This window comes from Amphiprion ocellaris, chromosome 15 (genome assembly GCF_022539595.1).
Source record: "Amphiprion ocellaris isolate individual 3 ecotype Okinawa chromosome 15, ASM2253959v1, whole genome shotgun sequence".
NCBI lineage: Eukaryota > Metazoa > Chordata > Actinopteri > Pomacentridae > Amphiprion > Amphiprion ocellaris.
Genome location: NC_072780.1, coordinates 10,406,393 through 10,425,273, shown reverse-complemented (window position 1 = coordinate 10,425,273; position 18,881 = coordinate 10,406,393). Strand labels below are relative to the sequence as shown.

Sequence of the window (18,881 nt, the reverse complement as noted above, 5' to 3'; positions counted from 1 at the left end):
GAGCAGTATTTGTTTTACTGAACAACTGCAGCACTAACAAATTCAGCTATAATGATAGTTCTCTAATATTAACAAAATACCAATTTTACATGTTTGTTCAAATATGGGGCATAGTTTTTGGACCTGGTACTCCAACATGTGAAATACTTTCTGCAAACTTGACAAAATTGTGTATCAGAGCTAACATTTGGAAGCAGGGAAGGCAGACAGATTGTGTGTGGCTCAGAATGTCTATTTTGAATATGATTTATTCATGCCAGGAACAGTTTTTACCTTTCATATAGTCCGTAAACTCTCTATCTCTAGTGCAAAAAATATGATAGTTCAACAAAATCACTTAATTCTGCATCTCTTATTTAAAAAATTACTTAAATAAACCCTTTGCATTGACCAGATTCTCTAGGAAGCAAAACAAAGGCCATTAGTAACACTGTGACCAACAGTCATTGACAAAAATTTGGGGATTTTGTAGTAAACTGGGCTGAACTGAAGTCTGTGTTTACAAAAACATATATGGAAAAAAAATAAAAACAATAATAATATCTATAACATGTATAGTCCCGCTTTTCTTCCAGTATTAGTTACACCTGAAGGCAAATGATGCACATAATGATGTCAAGGGTTTTTTTGGTCAATTTTTGTCAGTTTCTGATCTCTCTTTATTTCTAGCTGTGGTTATGCAGTTTACCTGGAAGTGCAGGACTTTATATTGCAGAAAAATGAGGCCACAATGAATAAAAAATGACCATAAACTGCCCAGGAGCTGCTTTGGGGTTCAGAGGGTCAATAGTCAGGTGTTCCACAGGATTATTTTGAGACATTTCTGTAGTCTTTTTGGCATTTTTGTTATGCCATAAAAACTTGTAATCCAACAAGAGTTCAAGCACATGCAGTTGTACTTAACATCCACCTTTTTAGGCTTTAAGGAGCCGTGGTTTCAAACTTAATCGAATTTGAACAATTTCACTTTATTAGGATTAATTAAATATCTGACCCGCTGAGACATTTTTCTTCACATGCTGACAAGTCATTACATTACCCAGTAATTAATAAGGTGCGTTAACAGTTGCTTAAGGGCAAAACAGTAAGGATAATATAACTTTTTAAAAGGTTGCTGTTAATTTTCCAAATTGGCTTTTAAATTACTGGTTGTGCTTATGCGCCTTTATGAAATATGAAGGGAAGCCATGCTGAATTATAGCGCATGAAATGTACCTTTTACGGCGTGTTTGCGTCGTATCTCCTGTGTAAGCAGTTACTTGCATTAACTGAAGTAGCAGTGGGATGAAAATGTGTGTCCAAGATCAAGCATCAATATGGGAACATTAGTGTTTGCTGAGCAGTCGCTTGGAAGCTGGTCCCTTATGAAATTACTTGATCAAGGTTATAGCTGTGAATCCCCCACACAAAGTCTCCCCCAATGAGTCACGAGCAAAGTGGATGATGGCAAGAACGGCGAAGACCAAGCACTGAATCCCGAATATCCCTCAAGTCGTGACATGAGCATCTGTTTGACAGTCAGAAAACCACTTCTCACAGTTGTCAGTTGCAGTCTTGTGTTAAAGGGGGAGAGCGTTCTTCGGGGTTTTCCGCTCCATAGCCTCCGGCGTACAGCAGCAAAAGGATTTTAAATTGAAGTGCACAAATAACAACAAACCTGACAGATGGGTGCTCGAGAATCTCAAGTTTTTTGAGCATCCTCTGAGTTTCCCAAACACTTCTATCCCCCGTCGGCTCATAACGTACCTTGATGGACTGAAGCGATGCGGTGGCTGAAACAGAACCCGGCCTGCTGCTCAAATTTGGCTTCCGTACTTGGAGCTCCTTGGATTTAATTTGCCGTCAAACTCCCACCACCCCGTCACCGTGTTTAAACTGTTACACCATGCTCTCTACAGTCTGTTTTCCCGAAAGACCCCTTACTGGCAGACCTTGTCAAGGGTGAAATCAGACAAAACAAAATCACTGAGGTCTAGCGCACATTTCTCAGTGTGTGTCCTTTAGATACACAAACACACATAAACAGTGGAGCTGATTAAAGACCTCGCTTTGGAAGTTGAGTTCTGGTTATAGGGGGAAAAAAGTAACTGTAACTCCTTTTTTATGTATAAATATAATTGTGCCATTAAAATATATATATTTCAAATTAACTTTCCTGACATGTGAAGACCATAATGCAACACAAGACCTTATAGTAAACAACTGAGAAGATACAGAGTAGCACAAACTAAGGAATCCGAGCAGCTAATGCTAATGAAACTAGACCGGTGACTGTAAATCAGTACGGTTCAAATACAGGTCGATGGTAATACAATGTAAATGTGAATTTCTTTTGTGTAAGTTACAAAACGAGACCGAACCCGTCAGACATTTAAAAGAGGCAAGTTGTGTCAATAATTTTAGCCAATGAGACTAAAATTATTCCAAAAGCAAGTTCAAATGCATGTTTGGATATACAGTTTATCAAGTGGTAGGAAAAACAGATGAAGAGAGTTGTGTAGCAGTTTGTGCAACCATGCTTGAATGCTTTTGATAACTCATAACCAAAAAGTGACAGACAAAAAAGGCATGTACTAATTCAATAAAACAAAGCATAATTTCTCTACTTCCCACAGTTACAGTGTGTGAATAACTTCCTAGTGTGTAAATTTACCTTTTAGTATAATTTTTTTTCCCACGTATGCAGGTTGTGTTTGTGTGCCGCTCTGTGCATACTGTATTAGTGCACGGTCACATATGTGCATGTAAGCTGGAGGATTTTCTGTTGTTTAGTAATGATTAAACAGTCCTGTTTCTGTATTTGGGCAGACTCCGAGAGATTGTTTGTCTGTTTGCGTAAGCATGACTCACACCATCTGAGATATTCCTTCAGAAGAATCTGGCATGAGGTGTAATATAGTGCACGCTTTAGCCCCCATATCTCGTATATTAAGATGTGAATTGTGTTTTGTATATTTAATAAATGCAACCTGGTGCAGCTCAGGCTCACAAAACTCCCAGCTACATGCACTTGCACAGGCTTTATAGTCTGCAAAAGCACATACTGCTAAATTTGTTGGATACTAGTCTCAGTCCAGAGCGCTGATGGATTCCCTGCATGCCTCCCTCTGTCTCATTTTCCTCTCCCTCCATCTGTTGCTCTGCTTTTTCTTGCTCTGTCTCTGTCCTCTAATACATCTTGACCATTGTTGGAGACTCTGCATGCTGAAATGGTTCAGTTATGTGATTAGAAAGAGGAAATAAGGCTTTGGCTTTTCCCTGTTTTCATTTAATCTGTGTTCCCTTTGGGCTTCTCTTACTCCCTGATATAACTTACTTGATATAAGTAAACTCAGTTTAAAAGAAAAATCAATATTGTGGACAAATGGTTTATTTTGTACAGGATTATACAGTTCTTGCAGTGCCTCTATTTTGACCTTGCATTCCAAAGCAGACACTTGGAAGGGTGACCTCCTTCGGCTGGCATCCTTATTTAATGATCATTAGTTTCATGGTGGAGATACTCAAATTAGAGGAGTGAGTTCGGCCCATCTGCCCTGCTGGTGTGGCACAAACATTATAAAATGTTCGTCATTATCATTTCACACTTCACAGATCCCAAACTCGGTAAACCTAGTGACATTACATTTTAAAGTGACACATGGACCTTGCCACATTATCAAGCTTCTTAATAAGCTTCGAAGCTAATTAGTTTCCCCGCTGAATTTTAGTGACAGTCTAGTGTTATAGTTGTAGTTGCGGCACTGCTGGCTAATTTGGTAGCCGCTCAGCTGACTAAAAATATGTCTTTTTTCACTTTTTGAACCAGTTCATACTGGATAGCTTAGTCTAAAATGGTGCTCTCTTCATTTTAATAGAAATAGCTTCTTTTTCTCTTGTTTTTGTGAGCATGTGGGCAAAATTGTAGATCTGCCTAATGTAATTTTCCCCACAATTAGATTTACCAAGTCTGCAGAAAGAGTAGTAAGTAGATTGGTTTGCTTTGAAAAGCAATATATGTTTAAGCTTATTTGTAGCAGGGTTAAGCCTGGTATCTATTACTCGTGTCTGTTTGGCGATGCTGAGCTGTTGTTTGCCGTAGCATGAGAAGTACACAGTCAGCCTGCTAAGCCATGCAGCAAGCCGTGGTCTGAATCTCTGTGTACCTGCTGCCTTGGCATCCTGCACAAACGGTGACTGGACCGGAAAGATGGTGCTGACGCTGCTCGCTGGACACATACACACACACACACACACACACACACACACACGCATGCTCTCCCGTTGTCTCAGCTGGACATGAGAGCATGCTGGTATTGTAATTAGAGTGAGGATGACACTTTTCGCTATGTATTTATCATGTGGCAGAGCTGCAAGGTGACTCCGAGGGTTGTTTCGCTTTACTTTGTGCCCACTCACATGCACAGATACACAGAGGACCTTGGCAGATGTCAGGGTGGCGTTCAGCCCGCATGTCTCTTTTTGTCTCTCTCTCTCTCTCTCTTACTCATGCACAGAGATGCACAGACAAACACACAACTACACACACTCCTCTAACACACATGCTTAGTCACCTCTCTGGTGTCGTCAGCGTGGTCGCCAGCTGAGCAATTAGCTGAGGTCAGTGAGCCCTCAGTCTTTATGTGGAAGGGACTCCGCTAACTTGACAGGTGACGGCTGTCGCACATTCACACGCAAACACACACAGATGAACGCAAATCACACGTTCACTTCAGGGACATGACAGTGAGCTTTGACCTCAGTCCAGCACATCCCAGAGGATGGATGGAGGGAAAATGAAAGGAGAAGAGAGCTGCCTGTGTCCTCTGAGTGGTCCCGCCCTCAAGAAGAAATTGGGTGACTGTGTTTAAATTAGACTCCAGCCAGTCACTTGGAACTCTCATCTGCTGACAGAGCTTATGATGCGTTTATGTCATACCGTTAACACCATAATCACAAGCAGTCGAAGCAGGGAAAAGTGTTCACGTCAGCCTTTGAATTGTAATTGCACGTCATAAATACTGGGATTTCCTAACATCAACATTACTTTCCCCCTTGCTGAAAAAAGAGCTATGAGTCAACAAAATTGTTTCAGAATGGTTGCAAAGCCAGCACTTCTAGCTACATGCTAACTGGCTAATTAATATCCATTACTAGTACTCTTACTGTTGATTCAGATAATTTAACCCTCTGAACCCCAAAATCTGACAGCGGTTTGAAAGTAGTGTTGTGGAAAATGAACCAAAACTAAGCTTAAAATCATGACATTTCATAGAAATCACATTATTCTACGTGTTTCTTCGAAAAACAAAGAAACCATTTGCTCAAACCACACTCTCTGGCACATATAAGAAGCCATTCCAGACCAAACAGCGACCAGCCATTATGGTATGTATAGTAAAATCCAGAGGATTTTTACTATTGCTGTTCAGTGAGGTTTTTTTAGGCTGAACTGCAGGCGGTGTTTTCACAGAGCATAGACACATGCTGATTCCAGTTTTTTTTTTTCAATTTTTGTGAAATAAATGATCAAAGAAATTCACTTCATTTTTTCCTTTTTTATGATGTATGGCTTTGTAACTGTGTCGATGCCAAAACTCTCATTTTTGCACCGAAGATATTTTAGTGTTCTCTCTCTGCCAGCCGTGCTTGTGCAGCTTCCACAGAGGTGCATGACTTTATATTGCAGTCAAAAAAAGAGCCCATAGTGAGTAAAAATGTGACCGGAACACAAAAAGCACCCAGATTTAAAAGGAGGTATACACAGGTTGTTTGGTTGTGGTCTCACCTTTTAACTAAAAGCTCAGAATGACATCAGAAGTCAGCTATTTAAATGGTCAAGCTGCAAGGCTCACAGAAAAGACTACCATCTTGGGAAAAAAAAATCATAAAAGCCTATTTTACTGGCATTGCATGAATGTAGCATTGGTGGACGAGAGATTCTTGTTCTACATCTGAATTCCTTTTGTGCTGTTTTCTTTACTTAGCTCTGTGGGGGCCATACCATCTGTTGCAGGAGTCTTTGTTTTTCATGTTTGGGGTTGCTTTCTGCCTCCCTGATGGCGCTGCACAGTGGATAAAGATCTGAACAACTTCTGCACAGTACAGTACATTTTGGTTTTTGTTTAAAAGATCAAACCGCTTTGAAGACAATAAAAAAAATAGATGAAGAGTCAGTCAAAGTTAGTTAGTAGTTGCAACTGTTGTGATAGAGTTTGATTAAAAGGCCAAGGAAAAAGATACTAATAGAGATCTAAAACAGAAACAACTTGCATTCCTTGTCATTGTCAGGTGTATTTCTATAGAAGTTTTGTCTGCAATTAAGAATAAAAATAGAAATTTCTCCTCTATTTTTCGTCATCTTGTAGTGACAGAGTATTGCACCATAACCGTAAAACGTCAATTTCTGCTGACCCATGTGGGCATATGGTGGAATATAACCTAAAGTGGTCATCGTAGTGTCCTGTTACCCATTTTATGAGCGGTACAGGCACTGAACATCTGGCTGTGCAGATGGATGAAATGCATACAGGACAAAGAAAACTCATTAGAGCCCTGTTTTCCATCCATCCAGATTGTCTGCTGTGGACCCATATGCTTGGCCAAAAAGAGTCATAAATTGTGACTTAAATTGAGCAAGAGTTCATATCTGCCCTGCTGTTTGGTGCTGCGTTCCCCAGCTACAAGCAGAGTTCAGAGTGTGTCTTTGTCACTGTGTGTGTTTGCGTGTCATTGTGTGTGTGTCCGTGGCTGAGTGACTCGTCCATCAAAAAGTGTCAGACTCCTCAGGCACTTGTGTCCAGTCATCCTCCCTGTTCAGAAGTGCTTCGTCGCAGCTTTCTCAGCAGTTTTAGGTACATGAGTCACGGCGTGATGTAGTTTTAGACATATTTCTTTATTTTCAATTCAAAAATAGCATTTAAAGTGACAATGGCAGTGGAAAAAGGCGGAAAGAGAGTGTTGGCAGAATCCATCCTAACACATAAGTAGGCAAACTGAATCCATCCTAACACATAAGTAGGCAAACTGTTGCTATAGGGAGCGGTGAATTGAGATTTTGCAGACTTTGAGATCAACTTTATTGAGTTTCACATCTATGAAATGCAGAAAGAGTCATTGTGATCATAAAGGATTTTCTTCAATCTATTGTTGAAATTCTAAGTCCACTAAATAGATCGTAAACCATGAATAATGCACATTAAAACTAGATATTACAAACATAACTTCTCATTTTAAGTGCAGCTATTGGGGCCATTTTTGTCCTTTGTTATCTTAATTCATGTAACTGCACAGACAACTAATAGAACTGTATGTGGTGAAAAGAAAGTCATAGTTTATGCTTTAATTTCCGCTTTTACATTATGATTTCATGGGCACAGCTTAAGACAATAGCTCTAGGTAAAAGATCTAAAAGCATTGTCAGTGTGCTTCATTCTCAATTATACTTAGTTTATTGAGTGACATTGCAGGTCTCCTCTTTTAGAAGGACGTTGTTAAGAGCTCCACTCATCAGTAGTCCTTAATGTGAACTCAGTAGTGACAGTTTGTGATGCTGAAAGAAGATTTCAAATGGTTTCCTGTCGCTGGATGAAGGCCGTCAGCCTCTAATAGAGGTTGTGTGCACGATTTAGGGCAAGAGTAACGAGGATCTTGGTGTTTCTTTGGGGGTTTTTTTGTCAGTAAATACCCTCAGCACATCCAATTCAGCTGGTGTTATTAGTGTTACGGTGTTTCATTGTGCTTCAGTGTCGGTCAGGATAATGCTAAAGCGTAGCTCTGGAAATACAGAGAGAATAAAACAGGGCTGGTTAAGGTTAGTAAAGGTAAAAGATATAGTTTCCCACTCACAGTAACATGACTTTGCACTCACACAGTTCCATCTCCATTCAGGTGAATAATTCTAAGTGATTTTGTGCAGTGATGAGAATGATTCAGTTGTGGCATTTCAGCTAGCTGGAGAGCATCTGCAGTGCTGAAGGAAGATAGTCCTAATTTTCCTCTATATTCCAACTGTCTGTTCAAATAGTCAAACACTGAGCTCTAAATGAAATATTTTCACTCAGAATTTGAAAGGAAACAGCAACTACATTTGTGATGACTCGCAGCTTAAATTTCCTGAGAATAAATGCACAGGGGAGAAAGACACTATCTTAAAGAACACTCCGCTGCACATTCAAGATGGTATTTAGATTTTTCTCCCCTAGTGAGTGGGTGAATTGTGTTTGTTTGAAGTCTTCAGTGATCCACATTCTGTATCCATTCGGGTAAGACTATTACAATGCCGAGCGCCGTCTGTGAACCGTTTTAGAGAATCAACGCTCTGTAATGTTTTTTTCTGCCTCATCCTCGCTGCTTCAGGTCCTGCTGAGCCCTGTGAGAGGTAATAAAATTCTCCGCGACTCAGCACGCCTTGCAAAACCTCAAGATGGAGAAATTTCTGCCGAGTCACGCGAGACACTTTGCTGTCCGTATCTCACAAATAAGCCTTGACATGTAATTCCGCTCACCTTGCCACCTCGGGCCTCTGTTGGTCCTATCAATAAACAGCCCATTTAGCTCAGAGGTCACTCCAAACCTTCCCAACAACTTTTGTCAGTCAGCCAAAATATATTTGAGGAAGGATATTTTTTTTTGTTTGAATGCACCCTTTCTGTTTTTATATCTTTTTTCTGTTTCACCTCCTGAGGGTACCACTGTTGACTAAGCAGGTCGTCAGCATCTGTTTTGGCTCCCCTCCATTAGTTTCCTGATTGACTACCGGCACTGGTGGCACATCCCTCTGGATTCTCACCCTCCCTTCTTAATGTCCCATCCATCGCTCCAAATCGAGGCTCATGTCGCCGTGCCCGTGGGCTCAGGGCATCACTCATTATGCTGTGAGGTTTCAATCGCTGCCTGACCCCCTTCCATCCAATCTCATGGCTCCTCGTGGCGGGCCAGTACCCCCGAAGCTCCACTCTGGAACACTTTAAATGAACCAACCTTTGGCTCGGGGCCGCCACTCATCTCTGCAAGACGAGAGGAAGACAAATTTAGCTCAAATGAATGTCAAGCCTTGTTATTGTACCTCACGGTTAATACGGTTTGGACACTTAAAGAACCCCGGCTTTCCTTCTTCCTTCAGATTCTTATTTCAAGCACGCTCGCTCACAAATAGTAGGGAGTGAAATGCTTCACTACGCTGCTAATAAAAAAAAATCAACCACCTCTGGGTTTGGAATGAAAAATCTAAGCTTAATCCAGTCTCTGAGGGACATTTTGTGTTTGAGGTTGATGAGTAAATTTTCAATAATACCGAGTCGCGCTTCATTGAGCAGCTGTGTTTCATTCTCAGTGGTTGTTCTAATGAAATAACTTATAAACACATCAACTTCCTGCCAAGTCTGTAATGCAGAATCACAGAATCCCTCCCAGGCCATTTAGAGTGTTTTTTCTCATGAAGTTAGTGGAAATTATTTAGAATCTGGATTTTCACCACACATGAGCCTGATCGTTTCTTCTTTCCAATTGAATTGTCTCAGCGGTCGTTTTTGATGATCAGACACATTTGTCAGCCGACTACAGATGATTTCGGCACCAGTTAGGCGATGACTTTATCTGTAATGGTTTCTAGCTGAGTGATATTTACTTGCTGTGTGTGTTTGTGTTTGTGTCGCTTTTTCCTGTAGTGCATTAGTCAGGTATTCAGGTCCAGGCTGGGGGCCACATTCCCTCAGACCCAATTATGAATAATTGAAGCCGGCATATGACATAAGTCGCTCTAAAGAGGAGAAAAATATAAAGTAAATGGACCTTTGCTTGCCAACTGGCTGCTCTTTTATCAGTGTTTTTGAGTATGTGGACAGATATCAGGTTCAGGCTTTGAGCTCTAATTGTAGGATACATACAAATGCCTACAAACACTATGGTAACATGTGTCACTAGTGTGTGTTAAAGGACTAGTTTGCCATTGTTCTTGCTCTTACCAAGAGGATTGATTCCACTGTCACGTCAAGGTACTAGACATAAAGCCATTTATCTTAGCTTAGCATAAAGATTCCTCTGTGAACCGCAGCTTCTCATTTTTGCACTTTTAAAGCCCCTTCCAGTGAATATGAAGTTTTTGTTTTACCTAGTTAACATGTCCATCAGCTGTGGTTGATTGTTTCCATCTTGAAACAACAGTGTACTGATGACAGTCTCAGAAACACAGATTCAGATTTCCGGGGTTTGAACATGACAAACATAAGAAACCTGTCAACTTGCGGGGTTGGGTTCTCTGTATCATCATTCTTCTTGAGAATCAGTTTCTGATTCAAATCATTCTGGCTGACTTACTCCAACATTACAACTTGTCATTGTGTTGTGTTGAGCAGTTTTACAGCCTTTGAGCAGAGTTGTGGGTGAGCCGGTGTGCTCAAGCTGCGTAGAGGAAGAGGTAGGAACTTCAGAGATCCTCGAGGAAGCAACAGTATTGTCTCATCTTGGCCATTTTCAAGCAGGAAGGGATTATTTTCATGCAAACAACTTCTAAATATGTAACTTCGATACACCGAGTTGAGTTTTTAGGGATTAAATCTGTGACTTAATGAGGACCTTTAATATTTGTACAAAATATACAAACAATGTTGTGTTGTTATATTATTGCTATTTTTTGTTAACTGGTTTGCTTTCAAGGCGGTGGATTGTCTTTTTTCAGGCTATAATAGCCGTTTCCCACTGATTCTGGTCTTTGTGCCCAACTAAGCGTCAGCCCATAAATTTTATTTCTGAAAATGTCAAACTACTGCTTTAAAGAGTTGCTTTGGAAGAGAACATTTAGTGTGTTTGTTTCCACCTTGTTTAACATGCACCAGCAGGTTTATGTGTACTCAGGGCCTCCTTTTTGTTTTCAGCTCACATTTTGCCTGTGGAAAATACATTTTTCTCATTAGCAGGTTTTTATTGGATTCAGTCGTGAACTGGAGAAGGTTGTACTGAGCTAGAAATTCAGTGGTAGTGATTATAAATTTAAGAGAAAGATGAGATAACATGAACGAGAGCTGGACTAAACATACTGCAAAAATGAACCGGCAACAGTAACGAGGAAAATTAATTCGACAAACTGTCAGATCAGCCACATACGAGAAAAATACAGCAATTATGCCAATAAATATACACAAGAGTCTAAAAGACTTGTTAGTGGCAAGTCAGCTGAAACCGACTGCTGCTGACAGAGCAGTTTATACTGTTGTAAATAGTTTTGTAATAGTGCTAAGTAAATACTGGTCTTAACCTAATAATTGCATATTGAACACCATCTAATTATTGCGCCTAGAATAATGTCATACTACTAACCGAAAGTGTTTTTTAATCAAGTAAATCCACTTTAATGTGTGTTAAGTCAGATTAAGTGGCAACCTAAAATTGCTGTCATTCCCTAACAGACCCATTTCACTTATATTTATTGCTGTAGGTAACCATCTGCATCTCTTGTGTCCACAGCCAGTGAAAACTGCCACGACTTCCACCCCATGTTCTTCACCCACGATCGCTCCTTTGAGGAATTCTTCTGCATCTGCATCCAGCTGCTCAACAAAACCTGGAAGGAGATGAGAGCCACGAGTGAAGATTTTAACAAGGTAAGCTGCATGTGTGTGTTTTGAGGAAGTTAACATGAATACAAAAGATCACTTTGTTCCATGTCCATGTTGCAGATTAATTATAACTGGGTTTGAAGTGCATCCACACTGGACAAGAGACAAATTGAACCACACTTGGTGCCAATAGGCCTATTTAATTATCTTAATTTCTGAGTATTGTGATGAAGAACTCCTCACAACGGGAGAACATTTAAACATATTGTAGATAGTCCTAATTAGATTAGAGAACTTCTTGTTTTTATCATGTCCTGTTTGTAAATCACTCTAAAATTAGTACTAAAATGTTTCTGAATGCTAATGTGTTGTGTTTAATTGTGACATAGCTAGAGTTTTTCACAATTATAAAATAGTTTCCGAAGACAACAGAAAAAAATATGGCATCATAACTTTTTACTGCTTCGCCCTCTGAATAACAAATCCTGCCAGCAGCTTTAAAAGGCGTGTTATCTTTAAAAATATATTATCAAAATGACACAGTTTATCATAACAAGAAACTGTGGAAAAGGAAAGAACTGTCATCTGATTCATCAGACATGTTGTTCTGTTGGGAAAATTAACCAGATCTTAACTTAAAATTGTGATACTTCATCAAAGTTGCTTCATTTTTACGTCTCTTGTAAAAAACAATAATAAAAAAAAAAACTTCAAAAATGTCCTGTTAACTTTTAGCAGGTTTTGAAAAAATCTAAAAAAAGCTACATTCCTCAATGCAGCCATGAAGCTATTAAAGATTCAGCTCCAACCAACAGTCATACGACAAAAATTCAGGGACTACTGGTAGGAACTGGGCTGAACTGCAGGCTGTGTTTTCACAGAGCGAGGCGACTAGTATGGAAGCAATATAACAATGGAAGTAGGAAAATATCTCTAGTATGTAAAGCCGCCATGTATTTTTTCCAGTATTAGTAATGCCTGTGGGCACTTAGACAAATACTGCACATGTTGACTCCAGGTTTTTCTAAAATAAATAATCAAAGGAATTCAACTTTTGCTTTAGTTTTTTATGATTTGTGCCATTATAATGGTGTCATACTGCACAGAAGACATTTATTAGTTCTTTGTACTTCTAGTCGTGGTTGTTATTGTAAGACCACAGTGAGACAAAAAATCTGGCAAGAGCAAAAAAATGTCCAGAAACTGCTTGGGGTTCAGAGGGTTGCATTTCTTAACTAAAACTTTGACCTACACGATGTGACAGACTCATAATTTCATATTTGTTGACACATAGCCAGTAGGCTGATGACACAGAATTTATAGCAGCGGAGTATTTGTTAAGTAGCAGTGTTTTTAATGACTGAATTTTGCTATTTTAAGGCCGTGCAGAATCGTGACTACATCATTAACTGTCTGTTATGAGCTCTGGCCGGAAGCAGCACAGTCACATGGCTGCCACCTAATTACAGCTGCAATTATCATATCTCCGATTCTCCTGTTAGTATGGCATGGACATGCATGTTCCAAGATGAGCGTGCTGTGAGCGTTTAGGTTTTGAAAGAGGAAACTGTGCACACATCTCAAGGGCTTTATATTTTAGAATATTTGGATAGATCTCTTCCTGCAGTGCTTTGTTTTCTCTCACATGAAACATTAGCTGCCTCCATTGGCTGAGCCCCTGATTAAGCTCCTACATCTTCATTTAGAGCTCAGCGTAGTTTGGATGAAGATGACAAACTTCCTGTTAGCTGGCTAATGTTGAGTCAGCTCACACAGGAAATTGTGTGTGTGAGTGTGCACGGCCAGACGGTGATAGTAATGAGGTGTTTATGACAGATATTGTATGTTGTGCAGTCAATTGGGCATCAGTTGTAACAGTCAGCAGATGCGTTGTGCCTTTTGCTTGATTTGTCAAACAAATTATGATTATCTTATGGTGTCAAACACCAAACAGACCGGCACAAGCTACAAGCCAGTCTGTGTCCAAGTAGCTGCTGACACAGTTAGTTAGTGACTCAGTCTTGTGCTAATTCTTACTGGTTTTGATCACCAAAAATAACAAGTCTCAAACATCGTTCTGCATAAAGGTGACACTGTATTCTCTAACAGTGTCCAGCATCCCCAGTATACGTTTTCAAGAGCCTGTGCTTCTTGTTTTTGTTTGTGAATGGAGTGACTGTTGGTGTGCATAAATAAAATGTGGAATTGCATCATCCTCAATTATTTAGCTGTGAGTCAAATGATGGAACACAGCAGTGGGAGTTTCATAAGCCGGCCTGATTGTCATTACAAACAGAACTTAGCGCTCAGATGCAATGTTGTGAAAAAAGTCTCGCTCTCAACTTTCACTAAAGAAATGAGGAGTGATATGAAAAATGTATTGTTGTTGTTGCTTTAAGACTTGCTACGGCATTTTTGATCCACTGCAAGAGGCTGTAAGAAGAATCATGACATATTGAAATCAAGACAGAAAAACTAATTTCGTGGTCCGCTGTTGCATTTGTTGAATAAATGTTAAATCCACCTACAGTCTATTGATGTCCTCATCAAGGAAGTATTTTTAACTCACTAACAGATTTTGTAGTGGGATAACTTGACAGCATGATTGTGTTGTTGGTTTTATGAATTCAGAACTGAGAAAAGGAAATTCTCGCTGTTACACAGGAGATTTATCATGTCAGTCTCCTTCTTTGATCAACTAAATGTTCCTCTAATGAACTGAAACTTTCACATTATTTAATGAGAGATGGGAGTCATGTAACTCTCACTAATAGGCACTGAATTACTACATCTCATGTTCAATTGAACGCACATGCCATTCCCACAACTCCTCTAGCGAGCAATCCTGTTATCCAATCCCCTCCTCGCTCCCCGTGAAGGTGAGTCGATTGAAGATAGATGATGCTTTCCTTCCCTCACCCTCTTTCCCTCCCCAGCTTCATCTTTCGTCACACACTCGGGAGTTTGAAATTCAGCAGTGGCTTGTCGATAGCAAGAGCGTTAAGTCTCAAGGGCTTCGTATCAGCTAAATGGTGCGTGTGAAGCTTGCCGCTTCCCGCCGAGTCTTACTTTGTGTGCACTATGAACTTAGAGAAATGTCTTGAGACATCAGCTCCTCTGATGATATTGGAAAAGTTGTCGTTTCTACCTAATTTGTTAGACAAGAATCAGTGTTGCTTATCTGTAAGTGAAGCAGTCATCGAGTGCTTGTTCCATCAAACGAAATGATAGCGAGGAGGAAAAATCACGCTGAGAAGGCTCAGATTCCTCCGAATCCTGAGAATTAGCATGAGCAAATAAAAAAATGACAATTTCGTACTAATGAGAGCAAGAACAAAATTAGTTTTCGGTTGAAACCTTTTACATGGTCAGTAAAGCAACTTGTTAAAATGCTATAAAGCAATGAAGGGAAATGGAAATGACAAAAAATCTACATTTAAAGTCACAGTGAAAAGCAATGATGTATGTCAGTGAAATGCAGTATGTGGGTGGGGTATAATTATGAGATTCAAGCACAGCCCTCTCTTATGAGCTAAATGAGCTATTACCGAGGAGAGTATTAGGATTTGGAAAATGTATTTTTTAAAATTTCATTGCATCTATAAGGGATACAGGTAGGAGAATAGGAGAGGGGAGAAATCTTCTGAATGAAGAATAAAGAAAAATAGACTGAAAAATAGGCGCAGGGAAAAGTGAAAAGCATTTATGTATTGTTCAGTGGAATAATGACTGATACTAATTTATGCATAAGTGCTGACGTGCTGTGGACAAGAATTAATGCCTCTCGCTGCTACTGAAGCTCAGTGATTGGGCTTTTAACTGGACTGTTGCTGCCCCTTCTTCTCAGTTTGTCAGGTAATCAGTATTAGTAAACCAAGAAATAAATAGCTTGTTTCCTTTGTGGTGCTTTATGAAAAATGTGGTGTCATGAGTGGTCACTGTGATATTCATAAATAAGCTTTACACAATCCAACTCTGCTCTCTTGAACAAACACGTGGTTGCGTTGTAAAAGGCCCAGTTTGTATAGTGTGTAGATATATGCACGGCGCCATTCTAAATGTCACGTGCATACAGTATAGGAGGGTGTATCCTCTTTAGAGAGGACACATCCTCGCGTGGGTGGATAATAAGACGTGTCGAGGACAATTCTGAGGGTGTCCACTTCAAAAGAGGCTTGGTGTACGGCTAGATTTCCCCTACAGCTCCTGCATTTGCTGCCAGACGCCAAAAGCACTGAGCTTTCCGAGGTGCTGAATACTAAAACACCTCGTTCAGGTTTTATCGATGTTTGGACGTGCGTGGTGCTGTGGACTTGCAAGTGTGTGAGCATATCTTAAACGCTGATGGCTCTCTCAGTGGCTTCATGGCTGACTGAGCATCACAGCACACACACACACACACACACACACACACACACACACACACACACAGGCTCTTACATGAATTTATGCTCATTTAAGACAAAGGCTTAACTGAAGCTTAAAAACACTGTGGCAGTTAAGCCCACGCACACACCGCCACAGAGCTGCCATACTTTCTGCCTTGTTGGTTTTTTGGATGTAGTGTTTAGTAAAAGACAGATAACAAGAGGTGTGTGTGCGTGTGTGTGTGTGTGTGTGTGTGTGTGTGTGCGCACATGGATGTATGTGTGTGTTTAATGGAGGCAAGTCTGATGCTCCCAGGGCACAGCTCCGACCGTCAGCAACCGTTTCCCCTGTTTCCATAGCAACCCCTGTTCAATTACCTCTGCTGTGCTGCGCTACTCTGGCTCTGTTTCGGTAAGATGGAGCCACTCTGCTGCATGTGCCTGTGTTTCTGTGCATCGGTGCTTGTGCGAGCGTCTATCAGAGACTCTGTCTTGTACGGTTGCCTGTCATCCCTTCATCCAAACGGCTGTGCTGAGAGCTTCTCCTCCTCCTCCTCCTCTTCCTCCCCACAGGAAAAGAAAAAGAAGAGAGAAAAAAAAGCCTTCATCTCTCTCTACTCAAGCTGCTCTTGGAAAAAAAAAAATCCTCACTGATGTAGCGGCTTGCAGCCACTCACAATACCCCTCCTCCTTCTTCTCCTCCTCTTCTCTTATCCCTCCCTCTCCGTCTAAACCTCTCTCTCCCACACACGCACACACACACGCACACACACACACACACACACGCACACACACACACACACATACATACACACTTATCATGTGATCCACTCGCTGCATCTCCATTGGTGTCTCTGATCGTGGCGTGTGTCCAATCAGGGCATAAGCCTGGAGATCAACATAAGCGAAGCCGAGCAGCCTGGCTGATGCTCTTAGAGTCACAGAGGGAGGGAGGAAGGCAAATAGAGAAGTATTACAAAAATATAGTAGATGGGAGATAGGTGAAGTTTAGTACAGCAGAAGAAGGTAGCTTATTTTTTTTTTTGAAGAGAATATGCTAAAAGAGAGAGTCAAGCAGAGCAAGTGAAGGAACAGATAGCCAGAGCAGGAAAGAAAAGGCAGAAGGAGGTGGTGCTGGAGCTGTTGACAGACGAGTCTTCCCTTATTGTGGCTAACGCTAAAGCTAACTGTCCACAATCAGCTAGACTGCTCATTCGAGGAGCCATCTGCTCCCTCCATCCATCCATCCATCCATCCTTCCTCCCATCCGTCCCTGCCTCCCCATCGAGTGCTACAAAACTCCCTCTCTGGCAACAAAAGGCACGAGGATTCGTCGGTCACTGTGGAGAGCATCACACCACATTTGGAAGCATGGAGGTGACATGTAAGTACAAAGAATGGAAGTGAGAGCGAGAGATGAGGGTTTTCAATTAGCATGGATGGACGGAGCGAGAGGGGAGGTGGTAGTAAAGGGGAGGAAGAGGGACTGTTTGTGTTGTTGCCTGGATGCGGAGGAGAGAGGGAGGGAGGGAGAGAGGGATGGTGGGAGGGGAGGTGTGGAGAAGAAAAGGTGAGGGAGGGATGGAGAGGATGGGACGGGGCCGAGCGGAAGGAGAAAGAGGAGGGACAGATGGGACTGTGCAGACTCGGCGAGGCGTAAGCAGGTTAGACCGGGACCCACATCGCAGCCTTTTCATTAACACACACACACACACACACACACACACACACACTCAGTCACACAAACATAATCTGCTGGATCACAATTTCACCCTGTCTCACAAGCTCACACCCACATCTACTTAAATGCCCACACCCACTGTATCCCCTCCATCACACCCCAGGCATCATCTGTATTCCAGTATACTGTGTGTGTGTGTGTGTGTGTGTGTGTGTGTGTGTGTGTGTGTGTGTGTGTGTGTGTGAGATGGGGGGGTTGGGCTTTGTTGTGTTGTGAATGGGATTACTCCACATCACCAACACCCACTGTTTGTCACCAGAGGAATTCAAAGCCACTACTACTGCTCTCCTCCGCTCCACACTGTCTCTCTCGGTCTTGGATGAGCTTCAACCGGTGTTTTAGCCAGAGGGCTCTGACACAGGATTAGAGCGAGGTCAGACCCAGACTGTCGAGCAGGAGCCTGTGAAATACTGCCAGCACCTGATTTCATTTGTTTTTGGACAAAACACAGTAGCACTGCATTCATTTATTGTCCTATTCAGCCTGGTGTTCAGGAACAGTGTCTGACCTACTCTGCTGCCATCAGGGCTGAAGCAGTTAAGCAGTGAGATTAAAAAGTTGATTGGCTATGATTAATCAAGAATAATTTTGATAACCGATGAGGCAAAAGTGCGTATATGAGTATTTGTTGCATATGAGGATGTTGTACTGTGGGAAAATGTTCCTCACAGAATATTTAATTGGCTAATCTAAGAAAAAGATAGGTTGTAAGATTAATTTCATATTTTAAAGCTCTTATAGCAGATGATTCAGTTTGAAGCCAGAAGGTAGTTCAGTGGAAGTTGCCAATCTGCACCTCTAAATCTCATTTCTTAGTTATATCTCGTTCTTTTTCTTGTTAAAATTAAGGTGTAAATATGACCCATTGTGATTTTACCAGGGTGTAGAATTATTTCTTGGCAGGATCAAGCTTCATGCTAACTGTGTCCTGGATCTAGCTTCATACTGAACAGATGGATGGGAGAATGGTATCTAACTGTCAGTAAAGAAAAAAAAATGAAAAAACTGTGTTTCATAAAAAAAATATACAGCCTTGTTAACGATACTATTTCCTAAATAACAAGCCAAGTTCAAGCACTGACAAACACAGTGTTGTGTCTGTTTACCGGTAAAAAATAAAGTGGCCTTAAGCGAGAGAGCATGATCCGGGCCGAGGTAGCACTTGAGCTAAATGAACCAAGCGCAGAGCTAAAGCAAACCCTTTTTTATTGGTGTTTGACATTTCTGTTCCTGCCTGGG

At 41.1% G+C, this 18,881-nt stretch overlaps 2 protein-coding genes across 8 annotated transcripts in view; one reads left to right on the top strand and one right to left on the bottom strand.

Annotated features, from left to right (window-relative positions):
• pex1 (peroxisomal biogenesis factor 1) overlaps positions 1-18,881 on the bottom strand; it is a 174,569-nt gene that overhangs the window by 94,306 nt on the left and 61,382 nt on the right. The window lies entirely within an intron of this gene.
• elmo1 (engulfment and cell motility 1 (ced-12 homolog, C. elegans)) overlaps positions 1-18,881 on the top strand; it is a 114,114-nt gene that overhangs the window by 71,489 nt on the left and 23,744 nt on the right. For 6 of the 7 annotated variants that reach the window (XM_055018067.1, XM_055018065.1, XM_055018066.1 and 3 more), the window contains one exon: positions 11,443-11,579. In XM_055018067.1, the coding sequence (XP_054874042.1) occupies positions 11,443-11,579 (137 nt within the window). Of the gene's footprint in view, positions 1-11,442; positions 11,580-16,830; positions 17,286-18,881 lie in introns of those variants that run through there. The other variant, XM_023298736.3, reaches the window with a different exon arrangement.